General features: G+C 42.1%; 2 protein-coding genes across 4 annotated transcripts; one reads left to right on the top strand and one right to left on the bottom strand.

Moving 5' to 3' along the window:
* Positions 1-1163: 1163 nt before the first annotated feature.
* tbcb (tubulin folding cofactor B) lies at positions 1164-7171 on the bottom strand. Of its 3 annotated transcripts, none has more exons than XM_083985083.1 (7): positions 7001-7165; positions 6398-6522; positions 6097-6240; positions 5596-5692; positions 4738-4929; positions 3374-3446; positions 1164-3268 (listed from the first exon to the last, which is right to left on the bottom strand). In XM_083985083.1, exons 2-7 carry the CDS (start codon positions 6512-6514, stop codon positions 3154-3156), a joined length of 738 nt encoding a protein of 245 aa, XP_083841209.1. In that variant the 5' UTR covers positions 6515-6522; positions 7001-7165; the 3' UTR covers positions 1164-3153. The 3 variants fall into 3 exon arrangements, with proteins under 3 accessions (XP_083841209.1, XP_083841208.1, XP_083841207.1); XM_083985082.1 differs by having other exon boundaries at positions 1165-3268; positions 6398-6551; positions 6997-7165; XM_083985081.1 differs by having other exon boundaries at positions 1166-3268; positions 6398-6551; positions 7001-7171.
* A 3339-nt stretch (positions 7172-10510) lies between these two features.
* On the top strand, positions 10511-16282 carry six5 (SIX homeobox 5). The gene is made up of 3 exons (XM_083985583.1): positions 10511-11223; positions 12767-14289; positions 15399-16282. Exons 1-3 carry the CDS (start codon positions 10538-10540, stop codon positions 16046-16048), a joined length of 2859 nt encoding a protein of 952 aa, XP_083841709.1. The 5' UTR covers positions 10511-10537; the 3' UTR covers positions 16049-16282.
* The last annotated feature ends 890 nt before the right edge of the window (positions 16283-17172 follow it).

The following is a 17172-nucleotide window of genomic DNA, read 5'->3' as shown; positions in this document are numbered from 1 at the left end:
TATATAAAAAATCATTTAACCTCTAGATTAGTTGGCATTTCAGCTACAGGCTCAACAATGATTTTTTTGCCTCATAGACTAATCCAGCCATAATCAATATTTATTCACATAGGCCTACACTAAATGTTTCTTGAGGTATTATTTCTTATGATCCTATAAATTGATATTAAGATTTACAATTAACTTTGTAATTCCCCCATGATAAAACCCAACACCCAGGATAGTGATCGTTTTTCACTGAAGTAGTTCCAGTATTTCTTAGCATCGACAGATAACTAACAGGTGTCGTATGGACTTGGATGACAGGAGCTATGCTGCTCAGTAGTGGTGGAGAACATTTTCACTTAACTGGTGAGAAAAGTTCTGGTGTGGTGTCGTCCGCGCTGTGAACCACTATACCTCATGGTGAGTGGTGGATCTTAGAACGGCTCCATGGGGAGACTTCCATGTGCCACTGATAAATATTGTAAGCTTCTTTCTGTGACAGGGCTGATGTAACGGCATGAAACCCTGTGCTTAGTCATGCATCTTCGGCCGTGTAACTGTAAAATGAAAGGTGTCTTAGAAGGGAAAATGGAACATGTACTAGGCTACTTGGTGTTCAAAAATAGCTACAGACTTCTTATTAAACATTAAATCTCAGGCAAGCAGTACGTCTCCAAAATCATTTCTCCAGTCATGTAAGGTGGCCACTCAAGTAAAATACTTCAATGCAATTGTAAGCATATGCGCTTGTAATGTCTAGTATTTAATCACACTTTGATAGGGACCATTCTCTGTCTATTTTAGTTATTTTCTCTTTTAAGAATCTATATTTTGTTGATAATGCATCGATAGTTTGATTTAACATTTTGAAAGCAGTAACAGGATAAAACCACCCTCTCTGCTTAAAATCTGTTCAACAAAGAGGATAAATGATTAAGTGTTCATTTGTTTGTTTTTTACATTCACTAATAACTTAGCAAAGCAACTAATGTGCAGGTAATACACTTTTCCTTCCCCTCAAGATGTTTTGCATGCTTGCTCTGCTACACATTTGCAAGGTAATGCTCCATTATCATGAGTCAATTTTATTCATACAACCCCAAATCACAAGTTTGCCTAAGAGGGTTTTATAATCTGTACAAGATATCACACCCTCTGTCCTTAGACCCTGAATTTAGACGAGGAGAAAAAGGGCTGAGGGTTCACACAAGTAAGATGGACTGACACATACAGAATGACATTCATATGTACAATCATATCATAGGAAGTGTAAAGAGTTTGTTACATTACACACACTGACAAATTAAATCAATTTAATAAGCTACTGTACTGGCAAATTGTTTTATTATTATGCATAACCCTTTGGCACATGGTGAATCAGCACCTTGGAAATTAACAGGTTTCAAAAAATGAAAAGAGAACAACACTCCATGTTTGTATGTTGCAACGACATTTCCTAAAAAGAAAAACACAAGACTGATCAATTTACATTTCTGTTCTACTAAATGGGGGGGGGGGTATTTGACAGTTTTCAACCAGTAACTCATAAAGAATCATAAATAAGGCATATTATTCATGTGTTGTGGTGATTATGATGGAGAGAGAGGCAGTAAACTGGAGAGTAACTGATGATGGTTCACTGTCGGACATTTCAGAGACTGAACACAAGATGACCACAGAGACACAAGAGCAGCTAATAATGTTTAGTCAGTGTTATAGATTTACTGTTCCTTGTATTTTGAAATATTATTTTGACGGCCAACCTGGTATCAATGGTATTCAATAAAAATGTGCATGTAATGGTACATTGTAATTCTCATAGAGTTACTTTATACATATACATCTCCGCTAAATGACCTATTCCTTAAGCCCACCTGAACAAAATGCTGTGAAATGCTAGTGCCACCAGAGACTGCACTGCTTCAAACAGCATAAATTTAATGTGTCATGCTTATATTGAACTTCAAGGATTAAAAAAAATGGAGGAATTTAAAAAATAAATTGTTCAGTATGACTTGGAAGTTGAATGTTATCTGAATTTTTGATGCACTTGAAAGTTGAATAGTTCTCTTTTCCTCTCAGAAACAATCATTTTGGAGAATGTAGTGGGGATTTTACACTACTAAAAACTCCCCATTTGTAAACAGGTGAGTTTATCTAAAATTAAGTAGATACATTTGATATGACAAATTGCATTTAAATGAATAAAAATGAGTAAAGGTGAGCCTTGCAATTTCTTTGTTTTTTATCTTGAAACAATATTTTTTTTATTATTTTAATGGTTCAATATAAGCAGAATACATTAAAGTGCAGAAACTCAAGAGGAATTTAGTCGGAAAAATAATAGGGGTCATTAATACATCTTACATCCACACAGAAGCCTTAAAATTGGACTGTTTACATAGCACATACAAACACAAAATGAAATTGAAGTAATTTAAAGTTGTTTGGAAAGGAAATATATACTCCTGCATACTTTAACACCTTTTCCAGGCATCATACACCTCTGTGAATGGCAATAACGCTGATTACAGTTCACATTGAGGCTACTATTGATGGGGATTTTCTTATTTTTTACTCCTCAACAATGAACTTTTGTCCATCAACTGTTTGTGAAAAATGCAGGAGTGATTTTGACAGCCAAAGACTGAGATTAATAAATGACTGGGCATCATATTAGTTAGAGTTACAAGCAACAATTTAACTGATTTCAATGTTAAAGTATTTAAGAGTAAATGTTTCCTTTAGTAGACCCTTGTCCAATTGTTGGACCACTGTCAACAATTGTTAAGACTACAGTTCACTATAAACAGTTATATACAATCATCTTTGTACACGCTGATAAACGAAACAAGGAGAGAGTAGTTGGTATCCAAACTGTCAACAATGTCGGATAACACTGAGGACCCCCCATGAGAACGTATGGGAGTATCAAGTGTTAATGACCCAAGTGCATGAAGTGTTCATATGCCGCCTCACATACTCTCCTCTATCAAGTTTCATTAATGTTAGTGTGGCTAAAATGCATTTGGGACATGCCTTCCAGAGCAGCACAAAGCAAACAAACAAAAAACAAAAAAAACATTTGGTACAATAAAAATGATTCTCTGTTATCTCCAGGTCGATGAATTGAAATTTCAGGGCAGAAAAACTACGAACCATACAGTCCTACATCTCATCTAAATCATAATCCTCCTCAGGGAAGTCTCCCACAACCACACTCAGGGGCTTGACAAATGCACCGTATTTGTTCTCACATTCAAAGTATTGCTTCCCTTCAACACTGCGGAGACATAATTTAAAAAAGGGACAAGGTCAAAATCATGGGGAGAAAAAAAACAATATAATAGAAAATGTGCTTTGGTAAGAAAAAGAAAACAGCTCTTACGTTCCATCGTGCTTTCCCAGGGGCTCGTCGTACTTCACTCCCACCCAAAAGCCTGGCTTGAAATCTGCTGTACCTGCAACGAACATACCAACATCGCTGTTTACAGGTCATGTGCTTTGCTATTTTGATTTTAAAGGGATAGTTAAACATTTTGGCAAATTGGCCCATTGCCATAATCCCCATAGTCTAACTGTGCGTTCACACCAAAAGCTTCCAAAGCGTCAAAAACGCTCGGGGGTGGGCGTCAGACAAGACAGCTCCCAAAACGGGAAATATTTTCAGCCGCTTTGGCCGCTCGTCACGTGACTGGCGTCAAACTTCAATCGCGCTGGTCATTGGGGAGCCGAAATACAAAAAAGAAAAAAAAAAAGGCAGCCGACGGACATCTCTATTCTGACAGGCTGCCGCCGGTTGCCGCTTAACCGCGTCATAGCTCATTACCCTAAAGTTAAACCTGGCTCAACTTTTCATCAGGTGACGCTTTGGAAGCTTTGGAAGCTTTGGACGCTCTGGAAGCGCGGCAACGCCTGTTGACGCTTTGGACGCTCGGTGTCGCCGGGCGCTCGTTGAAAATGAATTGACTTCCGGCGTTTTTGACGCTTTGGAAGCTTTTGGTGTGAACGCACAGTTAGTCTCATGGAATTTCTTGGTTGTTTTCAAGGTAAATTCATGCAAAACCGCTGATACGCATTCCTGTCGAGGGCAGTATTTCGGCAAGCAGTTTCTGCATTTGCCTTGAAAACAACGTTGTCTCGTAACGTTCCGTTATTATCTCATAGCGTGGTTAATGTGCAGGTCACAACTTGTCCATGAGAGAGTTTTGGAGTTGTTGGATTGTATATTTGATGTGTGTTTGATGAGGGAAACCAAGAAATCGCATTAGCCCCAGTAGCGTAGCTCTGAGCAGCTCACGGCTCTGCTCCGCCGTTCTAAAAATAGCTTGCACCGACAATTAAAAGCAACAAACCTACTGCTAAAACTATAGGGATTATCTCAATGGGCCAATTTGCCAAAGTGTTGAACTATCCCTTTAAGTTCTCAATCTTCATAAATGCTAAAAGAGACAAGAAAAAAACCACAGGCAAAACAGATCTTTCTAGGCACATACACTATACTGTACATAAATAGATCAACCGTAACAAAACACACTAGCACAAGCAGCACTTGAGCAGCCGCCCGACAGGTTACATTTGGTCTCATAAAACCAGTGGAGCTGTGTACGTAACAAAAGGATACAATTTCTCATCATTGCTTGCAAAAAATTCAAACAATGCCGTTCTTGTTTTAGAGAAAATCCTCAGCAGCACAGGATTTTAACCGACGTCCTGAAGAAAGTAAACCAGCTGAGCTTTAGCCACACTTACCAACATACATAACTGTGCCAAGCTTCGTGGGCTGCCCAGGGACCTGCACTTTGCATCGGCTGCCAACAGAAATGGCATCAGCAGCGTCCTTCTGTTCCTCCTCCCGAGCAGCAAGCTCAGCTTTCTTCTTGGCCACTTCTTCCTCATTGAAGCGACCGACGCGTTGTTTCTTCATGAATGACCTTGCCGAGTCTGTGGGAAAGAGAGTTTAATACAAACAACGGATACTACTGTTTAATCACAACAACAACTATTTTACATAATCTGATTCAGGTTTTGAATCTTGAAAGTAAATCTATTCTCATCACTGATCTGCTGATCGACATACAACAGATAATTGTAATATAATAACTTAAAGGGACAACAAGGAGTTTTGGAAATGCGAAGCCTTTTCACACTACATTTATGATCCTCCGCGCGCACCGTGAAATTCTTTGACCGGTGCAAGACAGACTCATGTTTTCATTCATCAAGAATTAAAGTCAGAGGTTCGAAGACGATCAGATACCGTCGTAGTTCCGACCATAAACGGCGATTCTGCGGCGTTATTCTCATGACTCGAAATTGAAAGTAAAGAAACACTGGTCGGCTCGAACAGCGTTTCCACCACCACTAATAATAACAAAATAACGATAGAGACAAAACGATATATTTATCGAAAATGGGCCCATTAACAAGTGTGGGTAGCGGAGATTCATCCACATTAACGTGAGACTTTTTTATAACCAAATAGAAACTCCTCGTTGTCCCTTTAATTATCAACTCATCAATTAAATTAAATCACCCCATTTCTTCACAAAATTACATAACTATATCTTATTTCAAAAATGCAAAAAAAAAAAAAAAAAGTGACTGTACCTGTTTTCTTTTCATATGCTTCATCTGAGAGTTCAAACTTCTCCACTTTGGAAACATCAGTGAACTCGCCCAACTGGCCTCCACTTCTGTCAATGACCTGAGCAAGAAATGAGACTTTTTAAAAGAAAAAAAAAGACAAGAGAGCAGAGCAGCAGCATGTTTCAGTCAATAGGTGCAGAGCAGCAGTCTGAAGCGAGCAAGGAAATCAATCAGCAAGCGTTTCAGCATTACATTACTGCTGAATGGTGCCACAGCTTTGTGGAGCAACTGTTTAAAAAAGGCTCTTGCTTGTTTATAGAAACTTTTCAAGCATTTATGGGTCAGTAGTTATTTTCTAAACAATTATCTAACATCAGTGGATAGTATAATACATAACCTTTTCTAGCCTTAAGTAGATTATATTAGATATGGATCCAAAAGAAACTTGCAGCCATATGTGTGTTAGTATAGGAGGACAACAGTCAGTACCAGTGTTGAGCACGCCAACTCTCTGTTACATACATGTATTCTGCAGTCATCATCCACAGGATAGGAACCCAGCAAAGCTTCATTGTCGTCTAGTTTCTGCAGAAACTTGTCAGAGACACTGTATAACTCCAGGTCCATGGAGGAGGAAGGTGTACCCACAACCATCTCCAATTTACCCTAATAACAGTAAAAAAAGAAGAAAAAAAAAATCTTTAAAACAGATACTTTCTGATTACATGTGGGAGACAGAAATGATTAAGGATCTAAATATACAGTGAACTGTTTAGGTTAGATATGGGGAAAACATTACAGCAATGCCAAAGTTGAGAATCACCTTCAGCTCTGCGACAGTAATCCCTCTGTTGAACCTGCGCTGTGACTCAAAGGCGATGATGGTGCTGGTTACACGCACATTCACAGTGGGGTTGGTGACTATAGTCACTTGGTCCATTATTCAGCCTGTTTGGACACAGCTCCTCGTCAAAAAACTGAAAAAGGAGACAATTAATGCGTCACATTAACCGGTGTGACTGAAACTGACACATTCTCTCAAAGCTACAGATACATATTGTCCCTGATAAATATGTTGTAGTTAGTAATGTAACTTTAATTCAAGCAGTTTCCTTGCAGAGCTTTTCTGATTGAAGTCTCTGCGACGGTTTACAACAACAAAAACTGCGTCTGCTTCCAAACAATGCTAAGTTTTAGTAGCTACTGCTTACTCTGAACATTTAATGTTACGTTTGACAGCTTTTTATCTCTCAGGTTTATACATTAATAAAAAAGCTTAGGCTGCATTACACATAGCCTCGTGTTAGCTGGCTAGCTGCATCATCCACGGACTGCGTAGCTGTTTGGGAGGCTAGCAGCAGCAGCAGCAGCTCAGTCACGTTGGATACACTGAGGCTCCCGCTACGAGGCTGCCATGGTTACTTACAAACGTGTACTTCTTCGCTTCTTCCTCGGTAGTTTTCAAATGACTCTGGTTCGTCTCTGTATCACAGTTTAGCCTGATGAATCCATCACTTCTTTGCTATAATAAACATGTAAGGTAAAACAACTAACCTCGCTGTGTGGTTGGAAATTTCTAACACCGATTCCTGCTACGCCCAGCTCTGGAACGTTCCACCCGCCCCAGGGTGCAGAACGACCAATCACAGAGCAGGCCTGTGGAGCTCGACCAATAGCGTCGCGTATCGTAGGAAACGACGCGAAGGACCCGCCTACGTACCAGTAAATTGACACCATTGTTAGCCAATCAGCAGACGGGAGAGGAAACGACCATTTACCCGTGCCATTGCCACACGGTGGTGCTGTCCTCCGGTCTAAACGTGGAGACTGAAAAGTATCTTTGATGTATAAATCATGAATGATTTAACCCGCACAGACAAACTGTATGTAGGCCATTGTTTAGAAGTCATCGACTATTATGAGGAAAAAATGGGTTTGTACTAGGGTCACTGGTAGAATAGAATAGAATAGAATAGAATAGAATAGAATAGAATAGAATAGTACTTTATTAATCCTTTGCATGAAATTACTGTTTCACAGCAGCTCCAACATCAATATCTAGATACATTATCCTTAAAAGTAGCTAATGTAAATGTTGTGATAAGAAAGGGGTCGAAATATACCATGGTTTATTAGATTTATTCATATAAATAGTAAATTTATATTAAATCCTATTGACACTTGTATTGATACTCAAGACTCAATCATGGTCAGTAAATTACTCCATGTTTTAATTCAGTTGTGACAAGAGACAAAAAAGTTTGGCTTCCACTCAGTTAGTTGTGTAAATATGGACTAATGGACATTAATGTATAGAATAAATTATGGTATATGTGGTATGTATTTGAAATAACATTACTGCAACTTGAAGGTGTTTTTGTGAGGACTATGATTTGCTTCGTGTTGTCCTCCTCCCTGCCAGGAAGACAACCTTTAAATCATAGACATGCAGTGAACCATGGTATTCCCTCATCACAGTCAACAGACTACAGCATGTATGGGCAGAAAAAAAAAATTAAGATCAAACAAAGCCGAGAGCTACAACAACAGACCAGTCAGAGAAAAGCAGAGGGGGGCTGACATAAGCCCACAGTCCCACCGTGAAGATTTACATTCCTCTGGTTGTTGATGGAGATGCAGGTCTGCAAACCTGCTTGGCCTCATTTAGTACACCTCCTCTGCAGGTCATATTCCAGACCATGCTAATTTCTGTTTCTTACAAATCTCTAAGGTTCAGGTAGGCTACAGCCCAGGACATATAAATGTAAGATATGAATTTTTAATATCCATTGCAGAAAATCCAAACATTAAGGGTGTCACAAATGCAAATTATACCTACTGTATTTAGTCTAGGTATAATTGTGTGCATTTGTACTGCATTTGCATTTGAAAACCACCAGACAAAACAAACCATGAGATCCGGTTGTAGACCTAGGATGACTCTTCTCTGAACAAATACACCATGTTACAAAGGCCTCATTGATAACCCAGTGTTACGCTTTTGTGAGAAAATCTGAAGGTTTTTTTTTTATGTCAAGCTTTTTAAAGAAAACTCCTTGAGGGATATTAACTTAGGACTAGCATATGCTATGAAATTTAGATGAATTTTACATCCTGAATCAGCAGTTGAAGACACATTAATAATCTTGACTAAGAGCATACTTTTTGGACTGTTTGAAATAGTAAAGACGTGGCATTTAAACGTATTATAGTAATTCTTATCAAAACAATGTTTTTACGGAACTGAATAAGTCGGTTAGTCAAATGTTTTTCTGCCAACTGAACTGCCAACTGCCAAAAATGAATCAGCAACAATTAAGATAGTGAATTGTTGAAGTTAGCTACTTTTCTAGACTAAGATACCATAAAATGTACCACATTCTTTCATATAGGCTACAATCAATATACTATTTGCTAGGGATGTCCCGATCCGATCACGTGATCGGAAATCGGGGTCGATCACGTGGTTTCAGACTCGATCGGAATCGGACGTTACATCCCGATCAGGAATCGGATATATTACATATCTACATGTCAGGGTTTTCCTATCTGTCTAAAGCGATGACGGGCCGCAAGGGGGGGCGTATTATTGTGAGATTGTGATATTGTTACATCCCTAGTAGAGCACAAAGAACAGAAAAATAGTGGGATGATACAGTTGATCTACATTAAAAATTTTACTGCATTGCCAAAGTATCGGATCGGGACTCGGTATCGGCAGATACTCAAAATCAAATGACTCGGACTCGGGGGCAAAAAAATGTGATCGGGACATCCCTACTATTTGCAATTTTTCTTTTTCTTCTGTCTATAAGCTGAAGGAATTTTAGACACTTATTCAGACAAACACACACATACACACACACACCCTACACATACACAAAAGAAAAGAAAATCACCTTGGGCTTTGGAAATGAGAATATTTTCATCAGTTTATTGATTTTCCACATGAAAATAATCAGTGTGGAAATAAAGCTGGTGATGAAAGTAATTGGCGGTTGCACTTAAGTAAACTGGTGTAGCTTTCATGTCGAGCACAGTTAACAGTTGCCAGTTGTGGTTTGCAGATTTGGAAAGGACGGCAGCTGTCACAGATGAGGAGCAAATCATCTGACATCATCTATAAATATGATGCATTGTTGATTATCTGAGTAGATATAATTAGCTTCTACTCCACCTGCTGCCAACAGTGAAATGCATCAGTACTGATCCAATAATAAAACATATTGACAGGAAAAAACGAATTTTGTTTATGGCTACAATTTATTATCTTAAAAAAAAAAAACCCAAACATACATAAATATATAGATATAGATTAAAAAAATATTTTTTTTCAAAAGTAGTTGATGAGAAAGCATTAAAAATCATATCATAGGGAACATGGGGGTTTATTTGACCACCTACAACCTAAAGATATTCAGGTCATTGTCACAATGTCACATGTGATAGTAACAAATCCTCACAAGCTGGAACCAGACAGCGTTTGAGCATGTTTGATTTTCTGTCAGCTCTTTATATAATTGAGTACATTTTTGCTGCAGAGGTGGAGTTTCACTTCAGTAAAATCATCCTGTAGGAGGTCTTTCATTTTGACCTAAAAGTGAATTAAAAAAAAAAAGTTTCTAGTGAACTATCTCTCCTCTCACCATTTGTCAGATGTTTGTGAAATGCCATGTTATTGATAGGGAACAAGTTTATCTAACAGCAGCTGTAGGTGTAACGTGTTAATGTGTGAAATACATTGTGACAGTGAAAGTAATAGCCTACAGTAAGCGCCTTTGACAAAGAGGCTGCAGGCCCCTATCGGGTCGGGAAAGGGGCGTGACAGCTGCTAGTGTGCAGGCACATTTGGTGGTTTGGTCTGCTGGCGGAGAATGGGAGCGAGCGCAGCGCTGCGGAGGGAGGGAGAGAGAGAGGAGGAGGAGGAGGAACTAGTGGTGGAAAAAAAAAAGTTAAAGTAAAAATGGCTTCCTTGTCTTTGGAGTCTACAGAACAATCTGAGAATAGCTCAGAAGAGCCGACGGCACAGGACATCAAAGAAGAGAAATATCCCGTCCAAGTTTCGGAACAATTGCTCCAAAGTTTCCAAAAGTCGGCTCTCAGTTTCTCCACTGACCAAGTCTCATGTCTGTGCGAGGCCCTTCTGCAGGCGGGCAATGTGGATCGCCTGTGGAGATTTCTCTCCACCATACCTCCTTCGTCCGAGCTGCTACGTGGCAACGAGACCCTGCTGAAGGCCCAGGCACTGGTGGCTTTTCACCGGGAGGAATTCAAGGAGCTGTACGCCATCCTGGAGAGCCACGACTTCCACCAGTCTAACCACGGCTTCCTGCAGGACCTGTACCTGAAAGCCCGCTACAAGGAGGCGGAGAGGTCCCGGGGCCGCAGCCTGGGCGCAGTGGACAAGTACCGGCTCAGGAAGAAGTTCCCCCTGCCCAAAACCATCTGGGACGGAGAGGAGACCGTGTACTGCTTCAAGGAGAAGTCACGGAACGCCCTGAAGGAGTGCTACAAGAGCAACAGGTACCCCACTCCGGACGAGAAGAAGAACCTGGCCAAAGTCACCGGGCTGTCCCTCACACAGGTCAGCAACTGGTTCAAGAACCGCAGGCAGAGGGACAGGACCCCGTCCGGCACCCACAGCAAAAGGCAAGACCCTGCAAACACACTGCACTAACTACATTAGTTCAGTCTTTTAGATCATGCTTTCATCAGGAATCATCAGGAATATTGTTGTAGAGCAGCTGCCTTTGGGATTTCTGTTTGTTTGTTTTTGGTTCATTAGTGAGGTGGAGGATCAGACAAGTAGAGCCAGGGACACTAACAGACCAAACCTGAATGGTAAACAAAGCCTGCAGGCCTGCTCAGGGCTGCACAGAGAGGGACTGTGTACACATTAAAGCTTCAAATGACAAAAATGCATTTAGAAAAATGCCACTGCATTGTGAAAGAAAGGCGGTGTGTTTGGAGGTGGCTTTTTGACAGCAGTGCAGGCAGGTCTGCAGGTCTGAGACCAAGAGCATGTTGCTTTGTTATGAAATGTGAGATCCAGGCACCAACCATGGCTCAAGTTTCCTGAAAGCCTGCACGGCTGCCTGCAGGGGCCAGACCGAGAGGTTAGAGCAGAGCTCATATACCGGGAGTGGAGGAGCTGAGAAAATCACACAGACTCATAGCTATCTCAGAGTTTTACAGCCATTATTTCACCAAACACCAGGGGGGGTGGGGGCCAGTCGGAAGGAGATAAGAGAGAGTGAGACAGACTTATCTAATCAGGTCTGTGGTGGTCAAGCAGAGAGTGGATCTGCATGAATGACCAGGATGCTATAGTTTCCCCTACACACATTAACCAAGCAGAGGCTTCTAGGGATCTGGCTTTGTCTACCTGCCTGTAATGCTCCACTGCAGAAGATGTTTGGTTTGGTTTGGTAGATAGGATGGTAAATAATGAATGACTGATAACAGTGCTGAATGGATGCTATCTGTCAGCACACTATAATATGTTAACGTAACACAAATGTGGGCAAACCAGAAAAAAAACTTAGTTAATTTGAATAAAACCCTGCAAAAATGTTTAATTCACAATTTGTTGTTCTAATTAAGTAGATAGAAAACTCATTTTTTAAATAGAATGCTCTGCTGACTAATACTAACGCATGTCACCACTAAGTTGTTACCTCTGCTCATCCTGTCTCACAAGTTTACTTCAAATAGCCTGATAAAATATATTCATTTATTGGTTTCATCACCAGAGACAGACATTTAGAAACAGAGCAGGCTGAGAAACCACAAGTCACAGATAGTATCAAGTCACATTTAAAGGGTACATTTGAATATTTCTTTTAAATGACAGTTAAAATATGATGCTGTCATTGCAATATGTGTTGCAGTTAATACATAATAGAATTGGCCAGAGTGCAGTCACTGAGGGAACATCTATATTACAGAGGGGATTTTATTGTGTGTCTGTGAATCTCTGGGCTGGAGAATTTCTCATTGACTTTTATGTAAAGCAGAAAATGATTGAGAGTAATGATTTAAAATGTGTGACTGATTGGTGATATCTCTTGAATAACTATTTGGAGCAATAATTAAGTGTGGCAAGATATTAAAACGATGCAAGTGAAAACATATTTTTAAAACATATGGCAACAATGTCTTTAAAGGATTTGTTTTTTCCCTTTTATTCCAGTGAGTCTGATGGGAACCACAGCACCGAGGATGAGGCGAGCGCCATGGACGACGCGCCCGACAAACCGGAGGAGGCTGCGGGCTCCACCGCCTCCATCATCTCCCTGTCTGCGGTCCCCTGCAGCGCGGGGGGCCAGCTCATCCTCAACGGCTCTGGCGGCTTCCTAACGGCCTCTCAGCCCTTACTGCTCAACGGTAACTCCCTCATATCCAGCACGGGCGCCGGTGTCATCATCAACGGGCTGAGCTTGGGCGATTGTCAGACGGTCACGCTGAGTCCCGCCGCAGCCAGCCCTCCTTTGATACTGAACGGGGCTCAGGTGATAACCAAATCCAGCATCAGCGTGCCGCAGCAGCAGCAGCAGCAGCAGCAGCAGCAGCAGTCGGTCTCTGTGGCCGAGCAGGTTTCAGCCATGGAGGCCAAGGCCAGCAGTCTCCCAGCGCTTGTTCTTGGCACTAACAACGCATCACTCTCCAACCCTCCATCCATAATCTCTCTTCCGCTGCAAACCAAGGCAGACAGTGGTAATCAAATGGATTACATCAGTCTGCCTGATTCAGAAGGCAACAGCCAGACAGTATCTTCCTCTTCGTCCTCTTTATCCCCCTCTTCTCCGACTCTGTCGTCCCCAAACGGCTTCCCCTCGCTGGTCTTAACGCAGAACACCCAGGAGTCCCTCGCCCTCCCGGCCTCCCTGTCGTCCGCGGGCATGGTCATCTCCAGCTCCGCTCTTCCTCTCTCCGGTCAGCAAGGGGAGTACGTCGTCTTCGCCACAGCCGGTTCCCAGTTGAGTTGTCCCAGCTCTGTGGTGTCGTCCAGCAGCGCCACCCCTCAGGTCTTCTCTCTGCCCCAGGTCGTTCCCTCCATCCAGGGTATCCCAGTGTCCCAGCTGGTCCAGCACTCTTCAGGAGCTCAGATGTCCCAGTGCCCTCAGTTGGTCCCAGTGTCGCCCCTCACCTCGCCAACTCCGCAGTTTATTCAACCCCTGCAGACGGTGAACGCAGGCAGCAGACTGGTGCAGCAGGATACTTCAGCATCCCTGCCCGAAGGCGCCACAACTATAGTCTCTATCTCGCAGCTTAACAACAATCAGCTGCCGCAGCGGATGGCGCAGCATCTGGGGGATCAAACCACAAACTCCTCGCCGGGCAAAATCCAGGCGCCGCAGGTCATTTCCATCTCGTCGCCAACGCAAGTGGTCCCGGTCCCCCAGGCCAAAGGCGCCACGCCGACGCAGCTGGTGCCGCTCTCCATGCCCCAGCTGGTCCCGGTCTCCTCCATCCAAACGTCCTCCACCATCTCCTTCCCTCAAGTGGTACCCGCCGGTCCTCCTCTCTCCATCCCCTCTGCCGGAGTGCCCTTACAGATCCTGACCTCGGCTCCTGCGGCCGGAGGGGTCTCACAGGGTCCGCTCAGGATAAACCAGCTGAGGCCCATTCAGAGCGTGGGTCCTCCGACCAGCATGGCCCCGGGCGTGCAACTCCTCAACTCTGGGATCATTCAGCTGCCCTCTGCTCCGCCAGGTAAACTGACTTTTTATTAGATATTTGGAAATGTAGCGTTACCACCGGGAACTGATGGGATGTTTTCATGGTTTTACAAGGAAAAATTGCTCCAGCCTCCCAACTGTCTCAAGTGTGATGTTTTTGTCATATGATATTACATTGAATATTGGTTGGATTTAAATTACTGGGCAGATAAAACAAATAATCTTTAGACATGAACTTATAATGGGCAACAATAACAGAGATAATTGATAATAAGATTGTTTATTGCACCTTTAATAGTAAGTGTATGCATTTATGTGTACTGAATCTTTATGTGGCAAAAAATAATTGTTTGACCTTATGATTTATCCTCAACATGCATGGTGCATTTTTTTCAGAACCCACAGAAATATTTCAGGAATGAAGCTATTGACCTTTCTTTTTAGAAAAAAATCATTTAGTGGTTATTTTCATAATTATATAAAATGTTAAATCACAGATCAACATCAAATTTTACAATGGTCTAAGTTGTTGTCTTCTCTTATTTGTGGTCTTACTATCAGTCCAAAAATCTACATTCAATTTACTATAACATAATAAGACACTCACAACTGTCAAAATAATATTTTGCAGTATCACAAAAAAAGGTTAAAAAAGTGTCAATCTTCTGTTATCTGATTCGTCAGCTAATTGATTCTGCCTTAGTATTTTCTATGAATGTTTGTCAGTTACGTTTATTACCGTAAGTAGGTTATTTTACCCATAGCATTATTACATCACACTGCCTGGAAACATGTTCTTATGCAAAACAATACAGCATCAATAACTGTAGAAAGAACAGTCTTGAACAGGGCATTATTACTTTTTTCAAGTTAATACTAATTAAGCAACACAGAAAGATTATTATCCATGCTTGATTGACTACTTTATCCTTACTGCAAATGTTTATTATGGGATATATACATCTTATTATAAGCATTAGTCTGTAAGTTAGTTTGCTTCCTCTCAGTATAATTATATACAATAATAAAGCTGTATAGGTGCTGATAAAGATGCTAAATCTCATAGTGTTTCACCTAATGTTTGAACGTTGTTGCACCATCATGATTTGTGGTCATTCTACTTTACATTTATTGCCCCTGTAGGAAACCTCCTCCTCGGTGGAAGCCCCTACCTGAGTGTCCAGCAGGGTAAGCTGATTCTGACCATCCCAGCAGGCATCCAGCTCACCAGTTTGCCCCTGAAACCAGTCCCAGACACGTCCACCATCCCTGCTAACGGACTGAGCCCCGTTCTGACTCCCTCCACGCTCCCCGTGGCCTCCCAGCCTTCCACCGCCTCGGGCTTCACGTCGTCTCCTCTGAACTTCATCAACTCCTCTCCCCTGTACTGTGCTCCAGAGACCTTGGCCACAACCAGCCACACTCACACGCTGGACCACTCGGTCCTCCCCGCGGCGCCCAACGCCCTCACCCCGGAGAGCATGCTCACCCTCAGTCCCATGTACAGCGGAGTCACGCCCAGCAGCCAGCTGTCCCAGCCGGCGTGGAGCCCCGTGCCCCTCTCCACCTCGGCCGGTCTGACTCTGTTCGACGTGCGCTGTAAGGGGGACCTGCCCGTGGACCCGGCTCTGCTAGGCCTCCCCGGCGGAGAGTCGCTGCTTCTGGGAAGCCCCTCTCCGGAGCGGGACGTGGAAGCCGGCTCGCCGCTGGGGGATCCAGAGGAGATGGACGGGGACTCCAAGATCCTCACTCAGCTGCAGTCCGTCCCTGTGGACGACGAGCTGGGCTTGTAGTCCCTCCGATGTAGCAACTCCCAAGTCTTGAAAAACTAGAGTGATAAAAACATTGAAACTTTTTGTTAAATTGATCTGAAATACTTTATTCCGTATTGTTAAACCTGACAGACTTAAGCGTCTTTAACGAAATGTCGAGTTCAGTCGGGCCTGAGCTGGCACTTACCAAGGGTTAAACAGGATGCCGGTTCAATGTCGACTGTTTCTCATTTTTACCTGCTCGCAATTTTTTTTTTTTTTTTAACTAAAATCCATATGTGCCTTACCAGTTGTCTTATATCTAGACAAACAAACAAACTAACACAGATGAGTCTGCTTGGCCCAGCTCAAGATGCTGGTGTTGAGAAACCTGCTACATGTGTCTCAGATTGTCTTTGCAGGTGTCAGATGTCCTCAGACAAAGATGCCTGACTGTTTTTTTTTAATGGCAATAGAAGCAGTTTGTTGAGGACACACTTCACTGCATCAAATACCTTATTGTCCAGAACTGAAGAGACTTTCTCTTGTTGCTGTTCACAGCCTGAACGCAGTGTTTGACCAACACTCCAGGAATAAAGTGAAGATTGAGTCGTTTGAGATTAGTTTTTACTTCCACTATTATTACATCATAGCTTTGAGGGCTATAAAAGTGTTTTTATTACTACATGTTACTGAAGTCTGGGTGTAAAACATGCAGCCTACTTTTCATCTTTCAACTTTCTACAGAGTGCTGCCCCACATCAGTAAAAAAAAAAAAAAAAAAAAAAGATACCACAGGAAATAAAAGGGTTTATACTCTATGCAATGCATGTTTAGTACTTTACAGGACACTAAGTAGCACAGTTGCTTCCTCAAAAAAAGCCAGTGCACTTGGGAGATGAAAAAAGGAGCTTTGAAAAGACTGAGCTTTCAAATGAAGCATGACAGTTGGTTACACTAAAACGTTTGCTGTGATCCCACTAAGCGGCCATTTGCTGTCACATGTATCCAAACTCTCTGTCCGTTGATATTGTTGATTAAGTGCCTTATTTTAAAGCTTACAGGTGTGACGGTTTTGAAAAAAAAAAAAAATGTTTTGAGGTTTTTGAAACACCAACATTTCTGTATCTGTTTATGTGACAGTTTTTGGTTGCGCAGTTAAAGCT

The sequence above is a fragment of the Trachurus trachurus genome (genome assembly GCF_905171665.1).
Source record: "Trachurus trachurus genome assembly, chromosome: 13".
Lineage (NCBI taxonomy): Eukaryota > Metazoa > Chordata > Actinopteri > Carangiformes > Carangidae > Trachurus > Trachurus trachurus.
This window is presented reverse-complemented; position numbering and strand designations above follow the sequence as displayed.